The sequence below is a fragment of the Humulus lupulus genome, chromosome 2 (assembly GCF_963169125.1).
Source record: "Humulus lupulus chromosome 2, drHumLupu1.1, whole genome shotgun sequence".
Lineage (NCBI taxonomy): Eukaryota > Viridiplantae > Streptophyta > Magnoliopsida > Rosales > Cannabaceae > Humulus > Humulus lupulus.
In genome coordinates this window covers 30,161,989-30,185,086 of record NC_084794.1, presented here as the reverse complement: position 1 = coordinate 30,185,086, position 23,098 = coordinate 30,161,989, and the positions used below count along the sequence as shown (strand labels likewise).

Below are 23,098 nucleotides of genomic sequence, written 5' to 3'. Positions count from 1 at the left end.
TAAAGTAAAACTTACATTACGTAGCAGAACTGGAACAACTCTTTCCTTCAATCTCTCTAACCCTTGATTCCTTTCTATAGCAGAGTATTATCAAGAGATTGAACTAGATCAGCAACACAGTCTTCCTCACCAAGCCTTTGATCAACCTAGAACTAGTGTGGGCTGGTTCTCAACACATGAGATAGAGATTTTGAATAGAAGAAGAGAGAGTGGCCAAGAAATGTTAGACTGTCTAGGTTTTCACTTACCCAATGAATCAACTGAAATTGACTTCCTTCCTTATGAAAACCCTAGATATCATATTCCTTATATAGACAACTTAATGAGCTTTATTTAAATTTAAATTAATTAAAAATAATAAACAAAAAATAAAAGCCTTAGGCTGCCATAAATGGACTTGGGCTCAATCTCTTTGTTTTGAATTTAAACTCCAATTGGGCCTAAATTCAAAACCTTTTATTTATTTATTAAATAAATAAATCCTTATTCAAATGAACTAATTATAATTTGAAACTTGATTTAATATTATTTATTTATATTGACACCAATTTATCAATGTTAATAAATTTACCCAAAGATTTTCTTTTATTCTCTAAATCTCATATCTTTGTAAATTTTCCAAAATTGACCTAGTCAACTTTAAAAATCCTAATTGATAATTAAATCAATTAATTGAGACATTCTAGATGATTTACTCAAAGGTGATGCGGGGACCATGGATCCATGAAATCAAACTCCAATAAGTTACCATGAATTTATTTACGAATAATTTCACTACCTTATTAATTTCTCATGACTCCACTATAGACTCGGAATTGAACTCTTGAATTCATAGAACGTATTTTTCAAACAATAAATACATTATCCATTGTTATAACCATTATAGTCAGTCAATCCTCTATCGATGAATTACTAACGAGATGGGTGCAAATTACCGTTTTACCCCTCATCAGTATTTTATCCTTAACTCCCACTAAGTTCCTTATAAATGATATTTCTATGAACTTAATCACAGAAATGAGATCTCAATCATTTAACCTTTTGAACAAAGAAATTAAGGAAGTCATCTTTTCACTTCTCATGTAGAAGTTATAGATTTCATATCTATGAATAATACTCCCACTCAATTACACTACTAAATCTCCAAGATGTAAGTATGGGCTAGACCGTAGGGTAAGCTGGTAACGAACAAGTCAAAAGATTTAAATAATATAATTAGCAGAATATTATCACTCAGAATTAAGATCGAATTAACCTATGGTCAAAGTTGTGACATTGATTAAATTCGATAACAATGATACTTATTTATCAATCAATAATCAATATCGGTCCTAGTCCAATGTAACCAAATACATCCGATCTTATCTACTTGGTCAATGCCTTGGACAAGACATCACACCCCGAATGTGTAAGTAGATCATGTCGTAGATTGCCTAATAAGTGAAAATCCAACGCAGTGATCTAATCTTAGGACTCGTTCTTTTGAACATATAATTACAACTATAATCCACTGTGACCTAGTCGCTATAAATGTGTGTATTATTTCAATAATCATATAATAAAACAAGCAAGCAACATGGTTGTCAAACTAAATGATTTCTACTATTTCTATCAACAATATAAAATCGTGTTACATGTCCGACATGGTTTTATAAAGGCATAAAACCCAACAGCTCGATATCAGTTTGATGGGGCCTTCAAAATCATGATTTTTCATGAAAAAAGACTTTGCTCGATGGTGACTCGATGGTGCTTGATGCAATTCTTGCAAGAGACATAATTTTCCACTTGGGTGTCCGTTTGGGGTGATCTTTTTTATTTTGGGTATTTTTTCAACATCTACTTGTTTGTCATGCTAATATCCACATTTGTGAAGTGTAACACTTGAAAAAAAAATACAAAAATGCAAACATACCTCATGTTTAAGATATTTTTTGGTATGTTTTCAAGTTTTAAACTTTCCAAATGTTCATATGAGTATGTAAAACGTGTAGATATTGAAAAAATATCCAAAATAAAAAAAAATTACCTCAAGCAGACACCCGAGTGAAAAATTACGTCTCTTGCAAGAATTGCATCGAGCATCATTGAGCCACCATCGAGAAAAGTCATTTTTTCATGAACAATCTTGATTTTGAAGGCCCCATCGAGTTAGAATTGAGCACTATCGAGCAACCATTCGTTAGGGCATTCAAAATCAAGATTTTCATGAAAAAACAACTTTGCTCGATAGTGGTTCGATTGTGGCTCGATGGTGTTCAATGATGCTCGATGGTGCTCGATGTGAATCTTGCAAGAGACATCATTTTTCACTCAAGTGTCCGTTTGGGGTGATTTTTTTATATTTGGGGATTTTTTTTTCAAGATCTACACGTTTGACATGCTCATATGCACATTTGGGAAGTTTAAAACTTAAAAACATACCAAAAGATGTCTTAAACATGAGGTATGTTTGCACTTTTGTATTTTTTACAAGTGTTACACTTCACAAATGATCATATGAGCATGTCAAACATGTAGATCTTGAAAAAAATACCCAAAATAAAAAAAAAATCACCCCAAATGGACACCCGAGTGAAAAATTATTTCTCTTGCAAGAATTGCATCGAGCACCATCGAGCAAAGTCATTTTTTCATGAAAAATCATGATTTTAAAGACCCCATCGAGCTGGCTTCAAGCACCATCAAACCACCATTGAGCAAGGTCGATTTTCTGCAGATTTTAGAGTTTCAATTTTGAAAAAAATCGCAAAAAAAAAACCCAAAAATCATGCTCAGATCTCTTCGAAATGCAGTATTTAGTGTGGTGGTGGTGTTGGTGGTGCCGTGAGGTGAGAGAGAGTGAACTAAGAGAGAGAGAGGGGGGGAGAGAAATAGAGAAGAGAGAAATTAGAAGTGAAAAGTGGGGGGAAATTGTAAGGGTATTTTGGGCAAAGTGCCAAAAAGTAGCATTATTTTGAAATCTTTAATATGCCTAACATTTTTTTTAAATAGTAGCTTTTATCAAGCATACAAACTGAAATTTCCCTTATATAATTGTTGCAAGGGAACCACTAGTCTAATTAATGATTTTGATACTTACAAGTCATGTTTTTTTAGGGGATTTACTACGGTAATTTACACTTTTTTTCTCATTTTTACTTTAATTTATTTAAAATTACAATTTATATATTTGTTAATTTTATTTTTACGATTTCTTTTTCTATTTCTCTCTCTCGCATGATAAAATTAATATTGTTAAATGGGTGTGTGGATGAATACTTGTTCAACTCATTTTTTTGTCTCTTTCCATTTTCAACTGTGTAGTCTATTAATTTGTTTCTATCTTCTTCCATAAAAAAGTGTTTGAGTCAGACTTGTTGACGCAATTTTTTGTCAACTTAATAATGTAGAATAATAAGCAACGATTTAGAAAAAATAGAAGAAATAAGATATTTTTAACGTGTTTCAGTAGTTAAAATTTGCCTACGTCTACGAATCACTGTTATTATGAACACTCTATCAAAGCTTCGGATTAAAGCAATTTGGTAGAGTCAATTCTCAGTACAAATTTGTGCGTACATACAAAAGACCTAGTCTAGGCTATTTATAGGGCAATTTATAGACCTGGTTGTAGGAATAATATTTAAATTCAAATAAATATCTGAATTAATAATGCAAATCAAATGCATTAATTAAATAACGATCCCATAAAAATAGGGATTCGTTACACGGTGTTGACCAATCCCAAAGAAATAGGGATTTTCTAACAGCTTTCATGTGTGATAAACGTGTCATCGAGCTCGAACGTCGCCTTAACGTGCTTTTGAGACCAACCGAACTTCGAGTTCACCATATCAACTGTTGTTTCCTCCTCTTTCGCCAAGTCAATCAAACTCATCTCTCGGAGAAGGTTGGTATGTTCGAGCCTGCAACTCATGCTTGAATGCTGATAGCAGATCTGGAACCGTTTGTCAATTTATACAAGTGTATTGCTAACCCTTGCTATTCCCGAGATTACTCTTTACGAGCCTACATTTCGAGGCTATTTATTTAATCTCAAAATTTGGGAGTAACATTTTGCCCCCTCAAAAGTGTTGGTTCGAATCCTTTGAGAAGGAAACTTTTGAACTTCACTTTCGGAAAACGTGCCCACCTACCACACACGAGTGTGGACACGTGTCCCTAAGGGATTGCATACCGAGAGTACTTGAGTACTATTTTTTCTGTGCACGACTTTTCCTATTCCTTTTTTGCCGCCAATTCTAGAAATCATATGTGGTCCATCAGATCACGTTTTAACTCAAATCAAGGGCTCATATTTCCCTTTAAATATCAACTTTTTGCCTATTTAAACCCCCTCTTCACCTTCTTCCCCTTCACTTTTATGTTTCAACCTTTTAGAAAGAAAAACCAGAGCAAAAAGAACACGAGAATTTTATATTTTCCAAACCCATGAAGCAAATCAACATTAATTCGTTTGGTTCTGTTGCATCATTCCTACTTCCGACCCTTCGATCCAACATTTCCTCATTCCCCGCATCAACCTTGTGTAAATTCACCAGACTTTATCAATTATTTTTTGTACGATTTTTTTTATATCTTCATGCATGAAACAAAAGTTGGTCCTTGCTATATTTATGTGATCTTGACCATATGTAGGAGTTTTTTTATTCGTAGGGTGTATAAATTTTGATGGGTAGAAACCTATTTATGGCGAAAAACTGGTAAAAAATGGCTTCTTTCTGATTATGGGGTAATCAGATATAGGTTTCATGTAGAGTAAGAAATAGGGCTTCAGATTAGGGTTTTAACGCACATATCCTGATAATATCTCATTTTTGGGTAACTCCCCATTTTTTCCTAAGGAATTTACTACCAAGCCAATGGAAAAAAGGTAAGTCCAACTCCTAATTTCCTTTATTCTTGATTTTCTTAAATAAAAATAAATTAAGAAGATAAATATGAAATATGTCAACCATGCACTTACCCAAAATAGCTAAAATCATCTAATTTATTTATTTAAATTTCCAAACCAAATAGGGAAAAGAAATCCTTCCTTTCCCACTCTCTTCCCACGCCTATCTCTCTTATTTCCTCTTTTTTAATTCTTTAATTTCTTAAATAAATAAAATTATATATAGAAAATATTATTGCATGCTCACCATGCAACCATGCACATTCACACACCCAATTGATCAAGTGCATGACTACTTACCATGCACCTTGGTGCATACAACCAAAACTCATTTATTTACAAATTAAAATATTTAAAATAAACAATTAACAAAAATAAATTCACATAATTTCTACCAAATAATTAAAATAATTTCCTAACACTTAACAATGAAGCACAAAATTAATTGAACTAAAAAAGTTTTTTTACAGAGAAAGCTCTTCATCTTTATTGGAGCTAAATAGCTAAAAGCTAAAGAAAAATGTAATCCATGATTTGCAAGATCAATGATAGTGACTAAGTGGATGTGGGCTATCTTTTTGGGGCTGAACCACTATAAAACTCTCTCTCCATTATTTTTGGGCACTAGAAACATCTCATATATTCTATTTAGCTCTCACAAATCTTCTCAATATTATTCTTTGGGTGTTAGATGAGTTAACAAAAAAACGAGTCAACATAAACAGAAAAAAAAAATGATCTATAATGTCCAATTCAATACAGAGAAATGTGAAGTAAAGTGTGCTTTCCAGCTATTTGAATTTTGAGGGATTCTTTGTAGGCAGAATTATCAGTTTTCATACTTGAACAAGTGGAAAATGTGCCAGAAAAGTATATTTTAACACGATGGAGGAAAGATGTAAAACGACGCCACACAAGCATCAAGGTTAATTATAATGATTGGAGTGGAAATGTGAAAAGGCAACAATTTGATAGGTTGCAAAAGAAGTTTTATGATCTTGTTGATTGGGCTATTGAATCCAATGAGAATTGTACAAATTTTTGGGATATGATGAATGAGTTGCAATTAAGAAAGGAAAAAAACAATGAGAAGCAAGAAATGAGTAATGATCATAAGTCGAATCCCACAAGATCACCTATTGATAATTATCATAAGGTATCTTCAGAAGGCAATGTAATTCATAGTCATTTAGTTGTACGAGAACATGGACAACCACCAAAGAAGCGTAAGATATCTAGACTTGAGAAAATTATTTCTACAAAGAAAAAGGTGCATGATAAGAATGTCAAGACTAAAGGAAAAAAAGTCAAGGTATTATTATTGATTTTTAGTTTTATATGTTAATTTAATATATACTTTTTTTTTGTTTTTGTATTTTAATCTAATGTATCCTCTTTTTTTATAATTTTTTTTTGTTGGTAATAAGGTTATTTCAGCAAAAGAATGTGTTAGGGATGATATGGAAGATGGTGTATCCTCATTTATGCCACCTAATATTGATATGCAAGAAACAATTACTTTGAAGGTGAATAATTATTCCAAGCTTATTTTTTAATTTACATTTATAAGAGAATTTATTCATAATAAAAATTCAATTTACATATGCAAATGAAACAGGAGCAACACACGCAATTGATTACAGCTGTTGACGTCATTTTTCGTTAACTTAGAAATGAAGACCAATTAAACAAGATACCAAAAGAGACAAACAATAAAATACACGATTTTTATGTGGTTCAGTAGTTACAATCTACCTAGTCCTCGAGTCGGTGTTATTCACTTTATGAAATTCTCTCAAAGCTTTCTGGAAGCCATTTTACAGAGTCTTCCCAATACAAATTTCTCAGTCCCTACAAATGAATTGTTCCACGCTATTTTTAGAGTGGTTTACTGAATATCTCCCCTCACATTTTGGGGAGTTATTATACAAACCAATTAAATAAATGTAACTATATGCGTATAGTTACTATGTACGCGTATAAATCCCATGATATTTGGGATTTAATAACATATTACAACCAATCCCTTAGATATACGAATTCTATAACAATAACTATGTTCACACTTATCTTGCGACCTTGAACATTCGAATCACCTGCTTTCGAGACCGACCCACCATCACGAGCTTGCTACCTCAGTTCGCCTCGGCTTTTAACAAGCAACCTTGTTCAGATCATCCTTCTTGATCTCACAATGCTTGAGCTCGAACCGTCTTGTCTGATGGCAGGAAATTTATACAAGTGCTGAACCATTGTCATTGTAGCTTCAAGCTTGACTTATAATATCGGAACACCTCTGAGACCACATAGTTTCCGAGCTCGTCAATTCCGATGTTGTCGCACTTACTGCTCAGCGAGACTATTCTTGCTATTTTCATTAAAGCTAATTATGATGAACATGCTTATTCCGAGCTTACACTTTACGAGCCTGACTTTCGAGATCCAAATTTCCATTCTTGAAATTTGGGTGTAACATTTTGCCCCCTCAAAAGTATCAATTCGAATCCTATGAGAAGGAAACTTTTGAACTGCCACTTCCAAAAATCGAGCCACCCACCACACTCGAGTGTGGACATGCGTCATTCAAGGATTTCGCAGTCAGAGTACTCGAGTACTCTTTTCATCTGCCCGCGTCTTTTCATATCCCAATTTTTTGCCGCCAATGCCATATTTACACCCCAACCGTCGGATCAGACTCCAAATCAAATCAACAAACCAGATCTGTCTGACCCCTGATATCCCCAAAGGGGTATATATATTCACACCTTCCTCCATCTTCACCATTTTTACTTCTTAGAAAACTCGAACCAGAGAAAGAAAAAAGAAAAACCAGAGTTTCACTTGCATGTTCTCTAAATCGACGAAGCAAAGAAACTTTAAATCTTTTGGCTCAGTGGAATCATTCATACTTCCCATCTTTCAATCGATGGTCCTCTCGTTCCCACGAACAAATCTGCATAAGTGCTCTGATCCTCATTCGCCCATTTTCCTTTGATATATGCATTTTTTTACGTGCTTCTCCTGCACCGTGATCATATTTGTTGGTTTTTCACTAGTTTGTAAGGATGTTTGACCAATATTAGGCAAATCCATAATCTGAAGTATTGTAATGCAATCATAATCATGGTTCTAGACCCAAATTTCTTAGTGTAGAAATGTAAAATTGGGATTTTTCTGGTTAGGGAGAGTTTCGTGTAGCTTAAGTAATAAAGGTTTTTTATTTATGGTTTTAAATGTACAAATCCCAAAAATATCACCTTTTTGGGTAACTGTCAGCTTTTTTCCCGAAAATCTAGGATTTTTAAAACTGATACCCACTTCCCCATTCTCTCATTTGAGAATACGCTCGAAGCCCGAACTTTTTAATGGTTTGAGGCTCACCTTCGAACTCATCCTAGCCTTTCAAGACCCTAGTCTCGATTAAGTTAATTCTGTGATCTTGGGATTTCGAGCTCGAGTCATCAAAACTATCTTTTCTATTTTTTTTTCTTCATGCCTGGCCCTCACTCTTTTCTTTCTTTCTAGATGTCGCAGAATTCTAAGAATCGGTGGGGGTTAGAGCTCGCAATCCCCTATTCTGCATCAACTCCTTGCCCGGAATCACCCTTCACTCGAAACCAATGCCTGATACGCGAGCACTGAGAGAGGTGTGAACAAGAAGACATCCGAGATCACTTTCGATGCCAGATTGACGAGGTCAAGGAGAATAATAGGAAAACACTCCGGGTCACATTCTACCTAGATCCGGATCCTGAGATCAGACCCATCCCTCTTGATCGAAAACTCAAAGTCACCATCACTTTTGAGCCCAGTGCTCTTTCATTCTCGCTGATGGGAGATCCTTCGAGCCGCCCTTTTACCTCACAAGCTGCTTCAATTCTGACTTCAAGGGAGGAATTCTTCGAGGCCAAACATTACTGGAGCTCAGTCACATCCACGAGCCAAATATACGACCTCCTAGCCTACCATGGCTTGAAGCTCTCGAGCTCTCTAATGTGTCGGCCAGCCACCTCAAGCAAGCGAAGCTGCTTTGCCCCAGGAGATGGCAATCCCGACAACAAATTCAAGCTCGCCGCATGGAGTCGCAAGCACATGTGGGCAGGGGCTCTGCTCCCCCTGAAGTCCTAATTCAAGGACTTTTCAGGACTTTGTTGGACTCACTCCCTTCCAACTCCAGACCAACTCCTCCAGGGCCATCTCGACCCTTAAATCGTTATACCATGAGCTGAGGTGGGAAGGACCCTCACCTCAAGAGATTTTATATCTCTTTTGCCTCAAGGGAAATCCCTCTCGAGCTAGGGGAGGAGACTGCTTCTACTACCTCTCGAGCTATCCAAAGGAGAAAAATCTCTTCGGGGACATGCTAAACCATCCCCCGAACTTCAACCTTGCGTTCTTCTAGACGGCTGGCCTCGTCCCTTCGAATTTTTACTCCTTCCAACGCATTCGTAAGTTACTTCAAACCTATCCTCCTTTCTTTTTCACCAAATTTTAAGGCTTGGAATTCTAACGTTAAACTGTTTCTACAGCCAACTACCACGTCCCACTCCCACCGACTCGATGGTGGAACATAAGGCAGCTCTATTCCAATTTCCTTATGGACGGCAATCACTGTCGTATCTTCTCCATGAAGAACGACTTCGAGCCTGCAGGCTCTTGGAGGAAGGAAAATCGACTAATGACTCTGCCTATCACAAATATTTCTGGTGGGACCACGTGCCCCTTCCTACTAAAAAGCTTCCTCCAGGGAGGAGGTCTTCAAGCTCGCGGGCTCACCCCTGCAGCTCGCCGTAATGACCGTCCTGCTTTGGGAAACGAAGCCCAAGACGAGGCTTCATTGAGCTCGGGTAGTGGAGGTAAAGTTGTGCTTAGCTCCAAAATGTGGTCACCTTCCTTACTTAAGCACAAACCTGACACCTTAATCCTTTTCCCGACCCTAGGGATAATTTTTACATTTGGTCTTGGGTAGATCATAAGTGCACAGGTTCGATAGTTGGCTAGGTCCGTTTCAAACCATGTATAGTTTAAATGAGGTCTGGGACGGGGTCGCCGTTTAATACGGGACCAATATATATAGGACCTCTCGAGGCTAACCCCTACTTATAGAGAAGCGACTCCCCCAGCATCCTCGGAGGATAGAGGAATTACTTGGTCGTCGAGCTCAAGCTCGATAGAGAGTACCAGTTAGGTTTCCTCTTCTTTTTTTTTTTCTTTTTTTTTTTTGTAGCTTAGGCTTGAATACTAAACTGTAACTTGTATGTTTTGCAGACGACATGGACTCCGATCTGGAAAATGTGCTCAAATGTCTCGTGGGAGCCAAAGGAAGCAAGCGCCCAAGGGCGTCTCAAAGAGGAGGGCACCCCTCCAAAACCCTGAAGAAAACTGAGGTGACTCCTCCAGCCTCGGCTGTCCAAGATACGAGCCAAGCTACTGACCCTACTCTTGAGGTCAGGGTCTCTACTGAAGTGGAGTTGGCGGTGCCTGCAGACCTTCTGCCTCCGGTCTCATCCCCCAAGCGACCTGCACCAGTCCCCAGAAAACCAGTCCCTAGCCGGGAATGTCTTCCATCTATCTCGACCCACACTCTCGAGTATGTGATTGATCCAGCCACGGGGTCATATGAGATCCGCTTGGGCTCGGACGTCTTATCCCGAATCGGCCAAAGCCATAGCAACCTCGGAGCTCCCCAATGGCAGTTCCTTTCCTCCTGTCGCGACATAAACATCATATTTTACAAGGGCAGAGCTCTTCACCTTAGTAAGTCATTTTCTTTTGTAACGTTTCCTATAAATACTTAGCTTGTATGTTTAATAACCCATTTTTTTTATGTGTACAGGCTTTCGCCGCATTTGTTCAACATAACTTCAAGTTGAACAATGAGGTTTTCGCGAGCCAGGCCCACACTCAAGAGGCGAAGAACCTCCAGTTAAAGCTCGTAGATGAGGTCAAGGTTGCGATGCTGAAGGTTTCCGAGCTTGAAAAGAAGCTAGAAGCTTCCTTGGCATCCGCCCAAAGGGTGTCCGATCTCAAGTCTACAATGGTCGTGATTTTGAAAGAAATTGAGGCCAAGAACTCTGAGATCAAGGAGAAGGACTCCAAAATTAGAGAACTCCAAAAGCTCAACGCCAAACTGGAGGAGGAAAAAAAGGCAAACTTCGATATAATCGAAGGTGAGAAGGCCCACATTCTTGAGGAGTTCAAGAAGAAAAAAGATCATGTCATCGACATGGTGATGTACCATATCTGGGTCAACAATCCTAATCTCAACACCAGCATCTTGGACAACCTTGAGGCCAAGTTCGTTGAGAGGTGGCAGACTCACCTCGATGAAGAAGATGTCAGAGCTAAGGTCGAGGAGACGGCTGGAGCGTTCGGAGCTGCTGAAGGGGAGGAGCATGTTCCGTGAGGGCGAGGTCATGGGCCGCATCTTATTAATATCTTTTGTAATAATTAACTTACTTTATACATGCCCCTAGGGCGAAGACAATTCTCAGCTTGATTTAGAGCTATTTTTTATATAGCAATGTTAATCTTTGATGCATACAATCTTCTAAGTCGAAAATCTTTTATGCATTTGATTTTGCTTTCATCTTTTTGTTTTAATATTATGCTTTATATTTCGGGGTCAAAATATTTTGAGCATGTTATATTAAAAACTTGCTTTTATATTTGTTTATCTGTACAAATACATATGTTGGATTTATGCTCGAATTCCAATGCACTCATGCACAATTTGTTCAAAATATCCATGTCTGACTTTGTTAATGTCAAGGTCGAACCTTACTTTCACCATGTACTCGAAAGTACTTAATTGGCATGTAAGTTTAGTAGTTTAGTTATATCTTGCTTTTCTAGTCACTTTTTCTCGTCCTCGAGTAGCTCCTCGAGGTTGTGAGGTCGAAACTAATTTTTGCAAGATTTTCCAGCCTCGAGATCGACTTAATTTGTAGTTGGTTTGTTTTTTATTCCAACTTTCTTGCTTGTCGGTTAGTTTTAGCTGGTTTGTCCCAAACTAATTTAGCTCGTGTTTGGTTTGTAATCCATCCGCTTATAAATTTTTATAATCTGGTTAAATCCATAAAACTTTAGCTCGCATGTTTGGTTATTACTCCATACAATTTTAGCTCACGTGTTTGGTTATTATTTCATACACTTTTAGCTCGCATGTTTGGTTATTATTCCATACACTTTTAGCTCGCCTATACACTTATAACTTTTATGTCGGGTTAATGATCCAGGCATTTTTATTAGTTTATGTGTATACGTAAAACTTTTCATGTCGGGTTAATGATCCAGACATTTTTATTCTATGTTATTTTTTTTTTCAAACTTATGGTATGATTATATACCATTGATGCCCCCTTAATATCCTATGAATGTGACCATAGGTTATTGAATTAAGAGAGTTTGCAAAAAATACAACATTTAAAAAAGAAAACAACTTTTGAGAAAAATTTAATATTTTATTAACAAAAGTCTGAAAAATAAACAAGCTTGGTTACAATAAAAACACCCTTCCTACATTATTGATAATAAGGTCATAGATGTTCGCCATTCCAAGCTCGTGGAACCAACTTTTCGTTCAATCTCACCAATTTATACACCCCAGGCCGGATGATAGACTCGATCTGGTAAGGTCCTTCCCAATTAGGTCCAAGTACCCCAGCAGACGGATCTCGTGTAGCCAGAAAAACACGTCGTAGTACCAGGTCTCCCAATCCGAGTTTTCTATCTCGAACCCTACTATTGAAATACCTAGTAGCTCGTTGCTTGTAAGCAGCAGTTTTCAATTGAGCTTCATCTCATCTTTCTTCAATGAGGTCTAGACTTTCTTCGAGCTGGGATTGGTTCAAGGCCTGGTTATTCGTATGGCTCCATATTGTAGGGATTTTGACTTCAATAGGCAACATGGCCTCGCACCCATACGCTAGGGAGAAGGGAGTATGCCCCATTGAAGTCTGAGCTGTGGTTCAATAAGCCCACAAAACCTGAGGTAACTCCTCAGGCCACCTTCCCTTAGCCTCTTCTAACATTTTATTTATGGAGCTTTTTACGGTCTTGTTGACTGCTTCAACCTGACCATTTGACTGGGGATGGGCGACAGAGGAGAAGCTTTTTATTATCCCATTTTTTCGCAGAAATGGGTAAATAGATCACTGTCGAACTAGGTTCCATTGTCTGACACTATCTTTCTGGGCATCCCATATCGACAGATGATATTTTTTACCACAAAATCTAAAACTTTTTCGAGGTAATAGTGGCCAAAGGTTCAGCCTCGGTCCATTTCGTGAAATAATCGAGCGCGACCACAACGTACTTTACTCAACCTTAACCAGTTGGCAATGAGCCTATGAGGTCGATCCTCCATACTGCAAATGGCCATGGGGTGCTCAATATGGTGAACTAGGTGGGTGGAGCTCGCTGGCATTTATCACATCGTTTGACATACTCGAACGCGTCTGCCTTGATCGTGGACCAGAAATACCCTGTCTTATTACCTTTTTGGATAGGTTATGCCCTCCAGTGTGATCTCCACAAAAGCGTTCATGAATCGCCTCAGGTGGAGTAACACATCGGAGTAATGGCATAGAATACCCTCTTCGATACAACCTTCCTTCCACAATAGTGTATCTCGGGATCTGATAAATCAACTTTCGAGCCTCATTTTGGTCTACTAGAAGACTTCTGGTTTCGAGGTAGTCGATTATTGGGGTCATCTAGGTAAGTTGTGAGTCAATCATGCATACGTCCTCCTCATTAGGCTCGCTGATACTCGGGGTCAATAGATACTCTACCGGGACCATGTTCAATCACTACAAGAAAAAATGCTTTTAATAACACCAAAAATGTGTTATCAAAACATACCATGACACTTTTTGTTGTGTTAAGACCGACTATGTTATCATATGTCAGGGTACTTTACATAACACTTTATCATTGTTATACAGATATGTTATTATATTGTCAACAATAACACATTTTCTGTGTTATTTTAATAAATAGATAAGTGTTTAATTATATTATTTATAGTCGATTATATAACACATTTCAATACTTATAAATTTGTGTTATACTACACTTTAGTATAACACATTTTTTGTGTTATACTACACTTTAGTACAATACATTTTTTGTGTTATATAATGAAGTTTGCATAACAAAATTCTTTACATAAAAAGTGTTATTGTAATAGATATTATAACACAATTTTCGTATTATTTTAATAATTAGATAAGTTTAAATTCTCATTATATATTCATTTATATAACACTAATTTATTCTATTATATTTTAATTTTTTTATATAATTAAAATTAGCTTTCTAATGTATACTAACATCATCAAATGAACTTGATTTTCAAATAACAAAAAGTAAAAACATTCAACATTGTATTAACAATCCAAAAATTAGTTTAAAACATTCAACATTGTCATCAACAACAAAATGTTCTTTAAGTATTCAAGTAATCTTAAATATTCAACATGTTGAAAAGTTACAAATTTCAGCACAAAATATTCTACAGCTGCCCAACACAAAGCCTTCAAAATTACGTTTCCTTTTCTCCTCAAATTGATGGAGAAAGAGACATTTTTCTCCTCCAATAGCAGATAAAAGGTAAGGTATATGCTTAAAAAAAATTAAATAATATGAATCAAATAATAAAACTATATACAATATAAGACCTAAGCAAGCAATACCAGGTGAACATACTTCAAAATTCAAAATACTGCTATCACACAGTGAATAGATACATATTACAGTAAACAAACATTAACATTTTCAAGTTAAAGGGGCCTCAATTTCACCCTAAAGACATCTCTGGTTCAAATGCTTAATTACTGAGACAGCATGTTAAAAGTTTGGGAGATTTGAGTTACAAAAGCATTTAGAATGATACTATTATTTCTAGGGTAGATCTATCGAATCTCATATCTCATTTAAAGGAGAGGTGTAATAGAATATGGAGCTCAAATAGGTACTAAACTCTAGACCTTAAGTTATTTGGGCACTAACAAGTAATTACAAAACAATGATACATATTCGCAGTCAATTACAAATTTTCAGTAGTCCATATAATATATTCAAGAATTTCATTCTCTGCATTTCATGAAATCACCACAAGCATTTAAAGCATTGGCTCCCAAGAAGCTTCTCATACACCTGAAGCAAATACCCATTTAAACTCAAACCAGTAATCAAGAATCAAGCATACAAAACAGAGAGCTTGTGCTAGTAACAGGAAAATAAAACGCAACCAATTTATACATAAAGAAGCACTTTAAAAATCATGAAGAGTCCATATAAATAAGGATATGATGTTCCTATACAAGGTGAATATCTTTCATCCAATAATTCCTTCAAGCTTTTATCTTGAGATAATGTTACAACTAAGAAGGTATCAAGTGTACAAAAAAAGTGTAATGTGTTGTATAATAATGCAGAACTCATAATGAACTACCATGTTTCTTTACACCTGTTACCAAAATACAAACTTTGATTACTTATTTCAAATAAAAATACTCACACAAATGATAGATTACTTATAATATAATCCACAAATCATTTTATTTTGGCCCTGGAGTCTTTTACTTTTAACTACTTAAATAGTTACAACAATTTGAGCTTAACAATTCTGCCTTTTCTCTTTTAACTTTTAAAGTCATTCGTGACTTTGGTAGATAAATTAGGCAAGGTATCTTACAATCATAACAGTGGTCAATTACTGAATAAGGCAAAATATACAACAATGTTGATATGTACCATGCATAGCAAAATGCATGACAAAGAATAAAACAATCTCCACGTACGTAAACAATCTCCATGAGCCAAAAGGATCCATGTGCCCATTGAGACAAAAAGATTAAGAGCCAACAAAATTTTAAGTTTCATGATCTCAAGACATTCCTAGATTTTTTTTTTAGAGGCATTAACATCATGAGTTCTACGTTTTCTTAACCAATCTCAAGCTTTTGTCAAAATAGAAGAGCCACCTAACTCAAAATATTATATTGTAATTTACCATTTTGGAGTTTAATCAAACAGTTTATATGCAAACCAAATTTTGAAAAGAACAAAATATAATATCCCCGTAAATGGAAAAATATAAGATTAGAAAGAAGCAAAAATTCATTCCCATTAAGATACAAATACATACAAAGAGAAGAAGGAATAGAAAGTGTACGCCCTAATTTTCCAACGGGCCATTAGCGAGCTGAGATATGGCCTAATTATATCAGCCCGTGGATCCCCCATGACCGGAGCTGTTGTCGTCAGGACCTACCTCGCTAGCTCGAGGTATCAAGAGGTTCGCCAAGATTACTTAAGGACCGAGTCAGGTCTGTGAAGGCCACAGGTCAAGGATGCATCCAGCTCGTGGTACGAGCTGGAGTTGGAAGCTATGACCTCTTATAAATTCAACCACACAAGGTAAACGTGCATATATCAGACATCACGTGTCTGATATGTCCCTGACTTCTCGGACACGCAGCATGAACGTGCGTATTCAGGCACCCACGACTGGGTTGGGCCGTGCGGCCCATTATCCCCCTTACCTATTGATTAGACCACACTTCATGTGTCAGGTTTTAGGAATTAATCATGAATGTCACAGAAGTGACATGATAGGTAGGAAGGTCACGGGATGACCCCCCTTACCAACTCCCAGGTGCCCTCACCTATAAATATGGAGACCCTGGGAGTTGCAAAGGGTTGGATTCTATTGTGTAAGGAAATACCCTGTAAAGAATACCAGGCATATAGCAATAATATTGGCTGGTGGAGTAGAAGGATTTTAACCTTTGAACCACCTAAAAAACATAATTGTGTCATCAGTCCATTTAAAGATCATTCCTCTATTTCGGTTCATTGTTAAGCATTAATCCCTTCCTCTTATTTTCTTAATTACCTGTTGGCGAAGAACCGCGTCAACAGAAAGAATATCCTTAAGGCATACAGAAAAACAAAAAGTAAATTAAAATGGAAACAAAGAGAGAAACAGAAAAACAAATAAATTCATTTCCATACATATACAATGTAGTTATAATTGATATGCAGGCAAATAAAAGTTCAGAAGACAATGCTCTTGAAAGAAATGACACATTCAGGAGATTGTGGCATGTCTTTTATCATCAGTTACCCATCCAACTTTTTGTTACCCAGTAATGATAGAAGGTTAGATAACTCTTTTCCATTAGGGGTATGGGGAAAGAAATGAAAGAAAGAAAATAATAACAATTTAATTAGGGATGAGATTCGAGTAATGTACCAAAATTTGATGAGGTTGTTCCTCTAATTTAGAGACCACTTATACTTTTTGCTATTTTTTTGTGTTTCCGTTTCCTCTTATTTTCCTCGTTATGTCTTCTGACACAGAAAAGAAAAGAGATAAATAAATAAAAAAAGCACATTAGCTTTTAAAAAAAATGCTTAACATTGATTTCACACCATAATTGAAAAAAGGGCCTAATCTAGATAATTTCATATTTTCACAAAATTAGCTGAAACTGTGAGCTAGAATAAAATTTTGAAGGCAAGAAGATTAGGATTTGTGAGGCATCTTTGTAATACGAAGGTGCTTGTATATGCTTGGACCATAAAAAGACAAGATGAAAATCTTATCATGTCTAGTACAAATGTATCTATAAATATGGTAGCAATAGTGGGTATGAACAAAAGAGAAAGAAGCCATGGCAAGTTGTAAGCTAAAATTTGGTTAAGAGAATAAGCAAAAAAAAAATTCAAATTATTGGCCCTATTCAAATATTCTAAAGAATTTGCACCTAAAAATAATCACAAGATTCTGAGAACAGCAACAGCATACTATACGTATAAACTCCACTTCGTAATAAACATTTATCTAAAAGAATTTAGTGAATCGAGTTTAAATTAGTAATAACAATGTATCTATGCATCATCCACATGTTGGATTCTCAATAGGGAGGTGCTAATGAATGTGATAACACATACAGACACACAAGTTCATGACCCTACATAATATGATGGAATATATTGCACCTAACCTATCATATATGTTCAGACTAAATACCTTTATTCAAATATATCTCAGTGAAGAATTCATTCAAACACCTCTAAGGCATTATTTAAAAGCTTAGTAATATATACTTTAAAAAAGCAAGCAAGACCATCAAAAGTAGTCAATAAGCAAGCAAGACCATTAAAAGCTTATTTAACGAATCGTCTATTCATAACAGTTCATTTAATAAGTAATTACGCAAATATAACAAGAAACATTTATTCCAACAAATAAGATTGTCCTGGCATATAATTGGCAAAAAAAAAATACCTCGTCCATTCATATCAAGCCATGACGACGATCGAGCCAATCCAAAAGGAGTCAATGCCAAAGGATCGGGCCAATCCAGAAGTAGCAAGAGGGCTGCTAGTGCAGACCCTTCCATCTCGAACATGAGACGAGCTATCAGTGCCAACTCTTGATATTGGACCAATCTGAGATGGAACAACACTACTTGGACTTCTTCTATGAGCCAAAGAAGGGAGGGAACTCCAAGGAGACCCAGTATGCTTCCAATATGCTGCAGCAATTGACTTGAGATGATTATTGTGACCAAAGGAAAATCTCCCTAGAGCTGCTAGGATGGAAAAGAAATCAAACTTCATTAGCACAGTTGACAAATTACAATACTGCCTCGGGAGGAGCAGGTTTGTTTGAGCAGCCTCAAGAGTATGAACAAGCTGCCAATATGCTTATGGTACACAAATTTCAAATCATGGTAATGAGATGTATAGTAGCCAGAACCTGCATATGTATGGATTCAGTAGCTTATAACAGATAGAAAATCTACAATTATATCCAAATATATATGTATATGAATGCAGTAGCTTATAACATAAGGTCTAAAATTATGTATATATATATATCTATGTATGGATACGACTAAACAATAATCTGGCATCCATGGAGATGGACTATAACAGTACAAAATTACAACAAGTGACTTGTGGTTGTAATGAAATGTCAGTGTCAGTGTCAGCAGTCACAGATAAAATCATGGTGTGGCAGTGAACAGCTCCATTGGTACACTACCATCCACACAAAAAATTAAAAACAAGACAATGTCCGCTCTGCTGTCTAGAGGGTAAAACAAGGACATTTCATATCATTAATTATCCAAACTATATAATTTTTTAACTATGGAAGAACCTTGACCCCGTCTGTGACCATCCACAATTACAGCCAAAACAAATGCATCCATTGCACGCTGTTCTGGATATGCTTCCTGGCTATCAAGAAACCTGATGAAATGTGTATGTCCCCCATCCTTCACTAGATCAACCTGGCATGACTATCAATCCTTGTAAAGATGCGCAGCATAAAAAGGCACACCAGGAAAACAGTAATATAAAATACAATGAGCAAATTATTCTTAATTAAATATCTTGACTGTATAGATGAAACTAACCCGGTTGAAGTGAGCATCTGCATCAGCTTTTTCCAGTTGATGCGTCACCTATTAACAAGCTCAACTATCACTTCATCTTTTACAGCTTGAACAGAATGGCAAAAGAACCACATTAAGTTTCAGGGATAAGTAGCTCATAGAGATTAAAAAAAGGGGACAAGTAGCTCATATCATAGATCATAGAGATGAAAAAAATTCATTGCTCATACTGCAGAATCACCAAGATTTACTGCCTGTAGCATGTCACTTAGGAGTTCCAGAACATTCTGCATAGCCTCCATGCTTGACAAGCTTTATGAAAAAAAAAATCAGAAGACAAAAAATTTTCAAAAGCTAATATCTAGATCATGAACTGCATTAAAATTGTCACCTCAAACTCTCAATTTCTGTAGCCATAGTTTCATCAAGCCTTCTTGAAGCATTGCTAGGCATTCCATATCTAGGTTGAGGACGACCCATGGTCTGATGTGAAGCAGGGGGTGAAAAAATAGGGACGACGTCTAATGAACGCTTGGGAAATTCTACTCCAGAACGTTGTCATTCATTCAATTCACTGTTATTGGAGAACAATTCATCTGATTTGAGAGAGAGAGAGAGAGAGAGAGAGAGAGAGAGAGAGAGAGAGAGAGAGAGACCTATTTCAAAAATTTTAATATAATAGGATGTTAACAAATTTATATCAGTAATGAAACAGTGGGATACTAAGAACAGTGATCATTATCATTGCCAACTAGTAATTCCCTAACATAGTCAGGAAAAGTATACAAATAGCAATGACTAGCTCTTCAAGTAATTTCCTTTTTTAAAAAAAATAAATAAATTTAAGGGTCAGAATATTGAAATGGCAGCTACAACATGTTTAACCACTTGATACTGTGTTCCAGAAAGAAAAAAAAAACAAAGGATCCATCAGCCCTGTAAAGGCTGTGATGAATTTTTTATTTGAAAAGGTGATTGATGCAAATCAAACCTCATAATACCAAATTTCTATATCAAACCTAAAAAGGTGAGAACAATTGAAAAGGAAAAAAATAACTCTTCTAGATTTAGCGCCACAGGGAGGAAGAGCACATAGCATCTAAAAGATGGAGCTAAATGCATACCCTTAATTCTTCATATGCCCAATAATATTGAGAATGCTTTCCTCCAGGCCCACCAAAAGCTTCTTGCCAAGAGTCAAGCAAGACCAAGATTTTCTCCCTCACTTGCATATATGTCTGAATGTTACAATCCACGTGTTTCAAAAGTTACAATCCACACAAATTCTTAATCAGAGAAAATAATTTAGATGCATAGAGAGCTAGAAGAGAACACAATTCCACCAATAAAAGTTTGGAAAACAGTTACTAAACAAAAAGACGGGGAAATAATCGCCTATCCAACTTTGTTTGGCAAAAATAATATCCTTAACAATTCGGACAACTTAAATATGTGGAGAATGAGAATTGCTGATGAACTATACAAAACCAATATGACAAGGATGTACACTGTAACTGTATATATAAATATATATATATGGGAGTGAGACTGCTAGCAAAACTCTTCTTCCTAATCTCTCTCTCTCTCTCTCTCTCTCTCTCTCTCTCTCTCTCTCTCTCTCTCTCTCTCTCTCTCTCTCATTTCTTAGCATGTAGAAAAAAAAAACTTAGTATCCTAATACTAAATTATATTTTTTTGTAATAAGATTCCACATGAACATAGAGCAATGCGAACAATGCTCTTTTTCTCACTATCTTCTACAATTTACACTCCTCTCATTACCCGACAAGAGCAATAAAAAGTTAATGTCTTAATAATAATTTTCATCTTATGGTAATAAGATTTCACATGTCAAGCAATAAGAAGGAATATAAAAGAGGGTGAGAATAGAGTGCTGCTGGTACTTCATTACACACAAACAAAGCACACTCATAAATGAAACTTGAGCCTATGCTTCAATAAATTACAAATTTCCTTGAACGACCAAACTCAGTGAGGAATGGCCAAATGGAACATCAAAAAGTCTTCCAAATATCCATTTTATCGGTATTGCACTTTAAATAAAGGCACCTTTAACAACCATAATAATTATGCAATTTAAACCTAATTGAATATTTACTTCTATAAAATAATAATATTGTCTCAATAATCAGATGTTACTGTATATCTCACCAATGGCGGTAGAGCACTACCTATGTGGTACGCCATCATCATTTCCACATAGTAAAATTTGATATTAAGTGGAACCCACAACATCAATTGAACACAGTTACATAGCGCTAATCTCATTACGAAATGGTGTATTTAAACATTTTAAAACTTACCTTCTTCTTCACAATTTTGATCATCTCCCCTAATACATTCCTCTCGGAAATTTGGAAGTGAACGTAATCCCCACAATTCTTTACCATTGTTTCTAATAGCTATAGAACCCGAATTAATTCAACAAACCAGTTAGAAAAGATTGACCACAAAAAAAAGGGGTTTCTGGTAGAATATACATATATAAATATATATACATATTTATACATATAAAAATACTAGATTTTTCAATAGCAAAATAAAAATTAAGGAATTTAGAAGTTCAAGCTAAGTTTACCATCAAAGAGAGTAGTTGAACTTTTGAGTTCTTATGTCGTAACCTTCTTTTCAGAGCTTTTACAACATCTTTTGCCTGCCTGCACATTCAAATTGATAGTTTTATGGAAAGGATAACCAACAGAAGAAGAAATAAATGAAAAAATCAAATTTTTTTCTTTCCAATTGGAATTTAAATACATTAGAGTTTAAGCAATAAGATGGTTGGTGGAAAGAGTGACTAACAGAATTTAACAGGAACCACCAAAAAAAATCTCTTACTTGAAAAATGACATTAAAAGCAGTATATAATCAATTTCAAATGGATTCCTTGAGCCATGCTTAAGCTATTCATCAGGAAAAAAAAATAGTGAAAGAAATAAATGCATACACATGTTTTCCGTCAAATTTCCGTGACTAATCTTAAATTTCTTTCAACCCACAATGAAAGACTAAAATTTCCGCAGAAAGCTCAAAAGAAAACATAAAAAATTAATAAATCGATCATGAAAAAGAAAATTAAACACAGCAGTCATAAATTTTCCTTCTAAAACATATCATACGCCCAAAGAAGAAACAAAAATCAAAGTCAAAACCCCAAAAAACGAAAACAAGAGTAATAAGGTTTGGTCTTGAAGCATTTGATTATGAATAGATTACGTACCAATGATGAGAATTGACGGAATCACATATATCGATGTTCATAGTCCAATCAGGACTTATCAGAAGATCGTTGGTCGCCTTCTCTACAGCTACTGAAACTGAAGATGACGATGATGAAGACGCCATCAACAACATCTCTCTTTATCTCTCTCTTTCTTTCTCACTCTTCTTCGATACAACTGAAACTTTCTCTGTATTCAACCAAAAATTTAAATCTAAGAAAATATTATATGAACTCTGTACAAGCCAATAATATCCTCACCCTTGGTTTCCACCTTTCATACTGAGCACTCAAATTTTTCCTAATTGTTTCAAGAGCTTTCTGCGGTGCCATTAAAAAGGATCTGCAAGCAAAGGATTACAAAAACTAGTTGTTATTCTACTCACAATTTGGCACAACCAATGTTATATATCAACTGAATTTCAAATTGATGAAGGTACCTCACAGAACCCCATTTCAACAAACAATTAAGAGAAATAAATGAAATTAGTTGAAAAGATAAGAGTAAACTCATCTTTAGGTCGCCATTTCGAGACTAAA

At 35.8% G+C, this 23,098-nt stretch overlaps 1 protein-coding gene across 1 annotated transcript; it reads right to left on the bottom strand.

Annotated features, from left to right (window-relative positions):
* Positions 1-18,206: 18,206 nt before the first annotated feature.
* On the bottom strand, positions 18,207-19,208 carry LOC133815938 (regulatory-associated protein of TOR 1-like). The gene is made up of 2 exons (XM_062248693.1): positions 19,080-19,208; positions 18,207-18,504 (listed from the first exon to the last, which is right to left on the bottom strand). The coding sequence occupies exons 1-2, from the start codon at positions 19,129-19,131 to the stop codon at positions 18,215-18,217; spliced, it is 342 nt and encodes a 113-aa protein (XP_062104677.1). The 5' UTR covers positions 19,132-19,208; the 3' UTR covers positions 18,207-18,214.
* Positions 19,209-23,098: the final 3,890 nt, after the last annotated feature.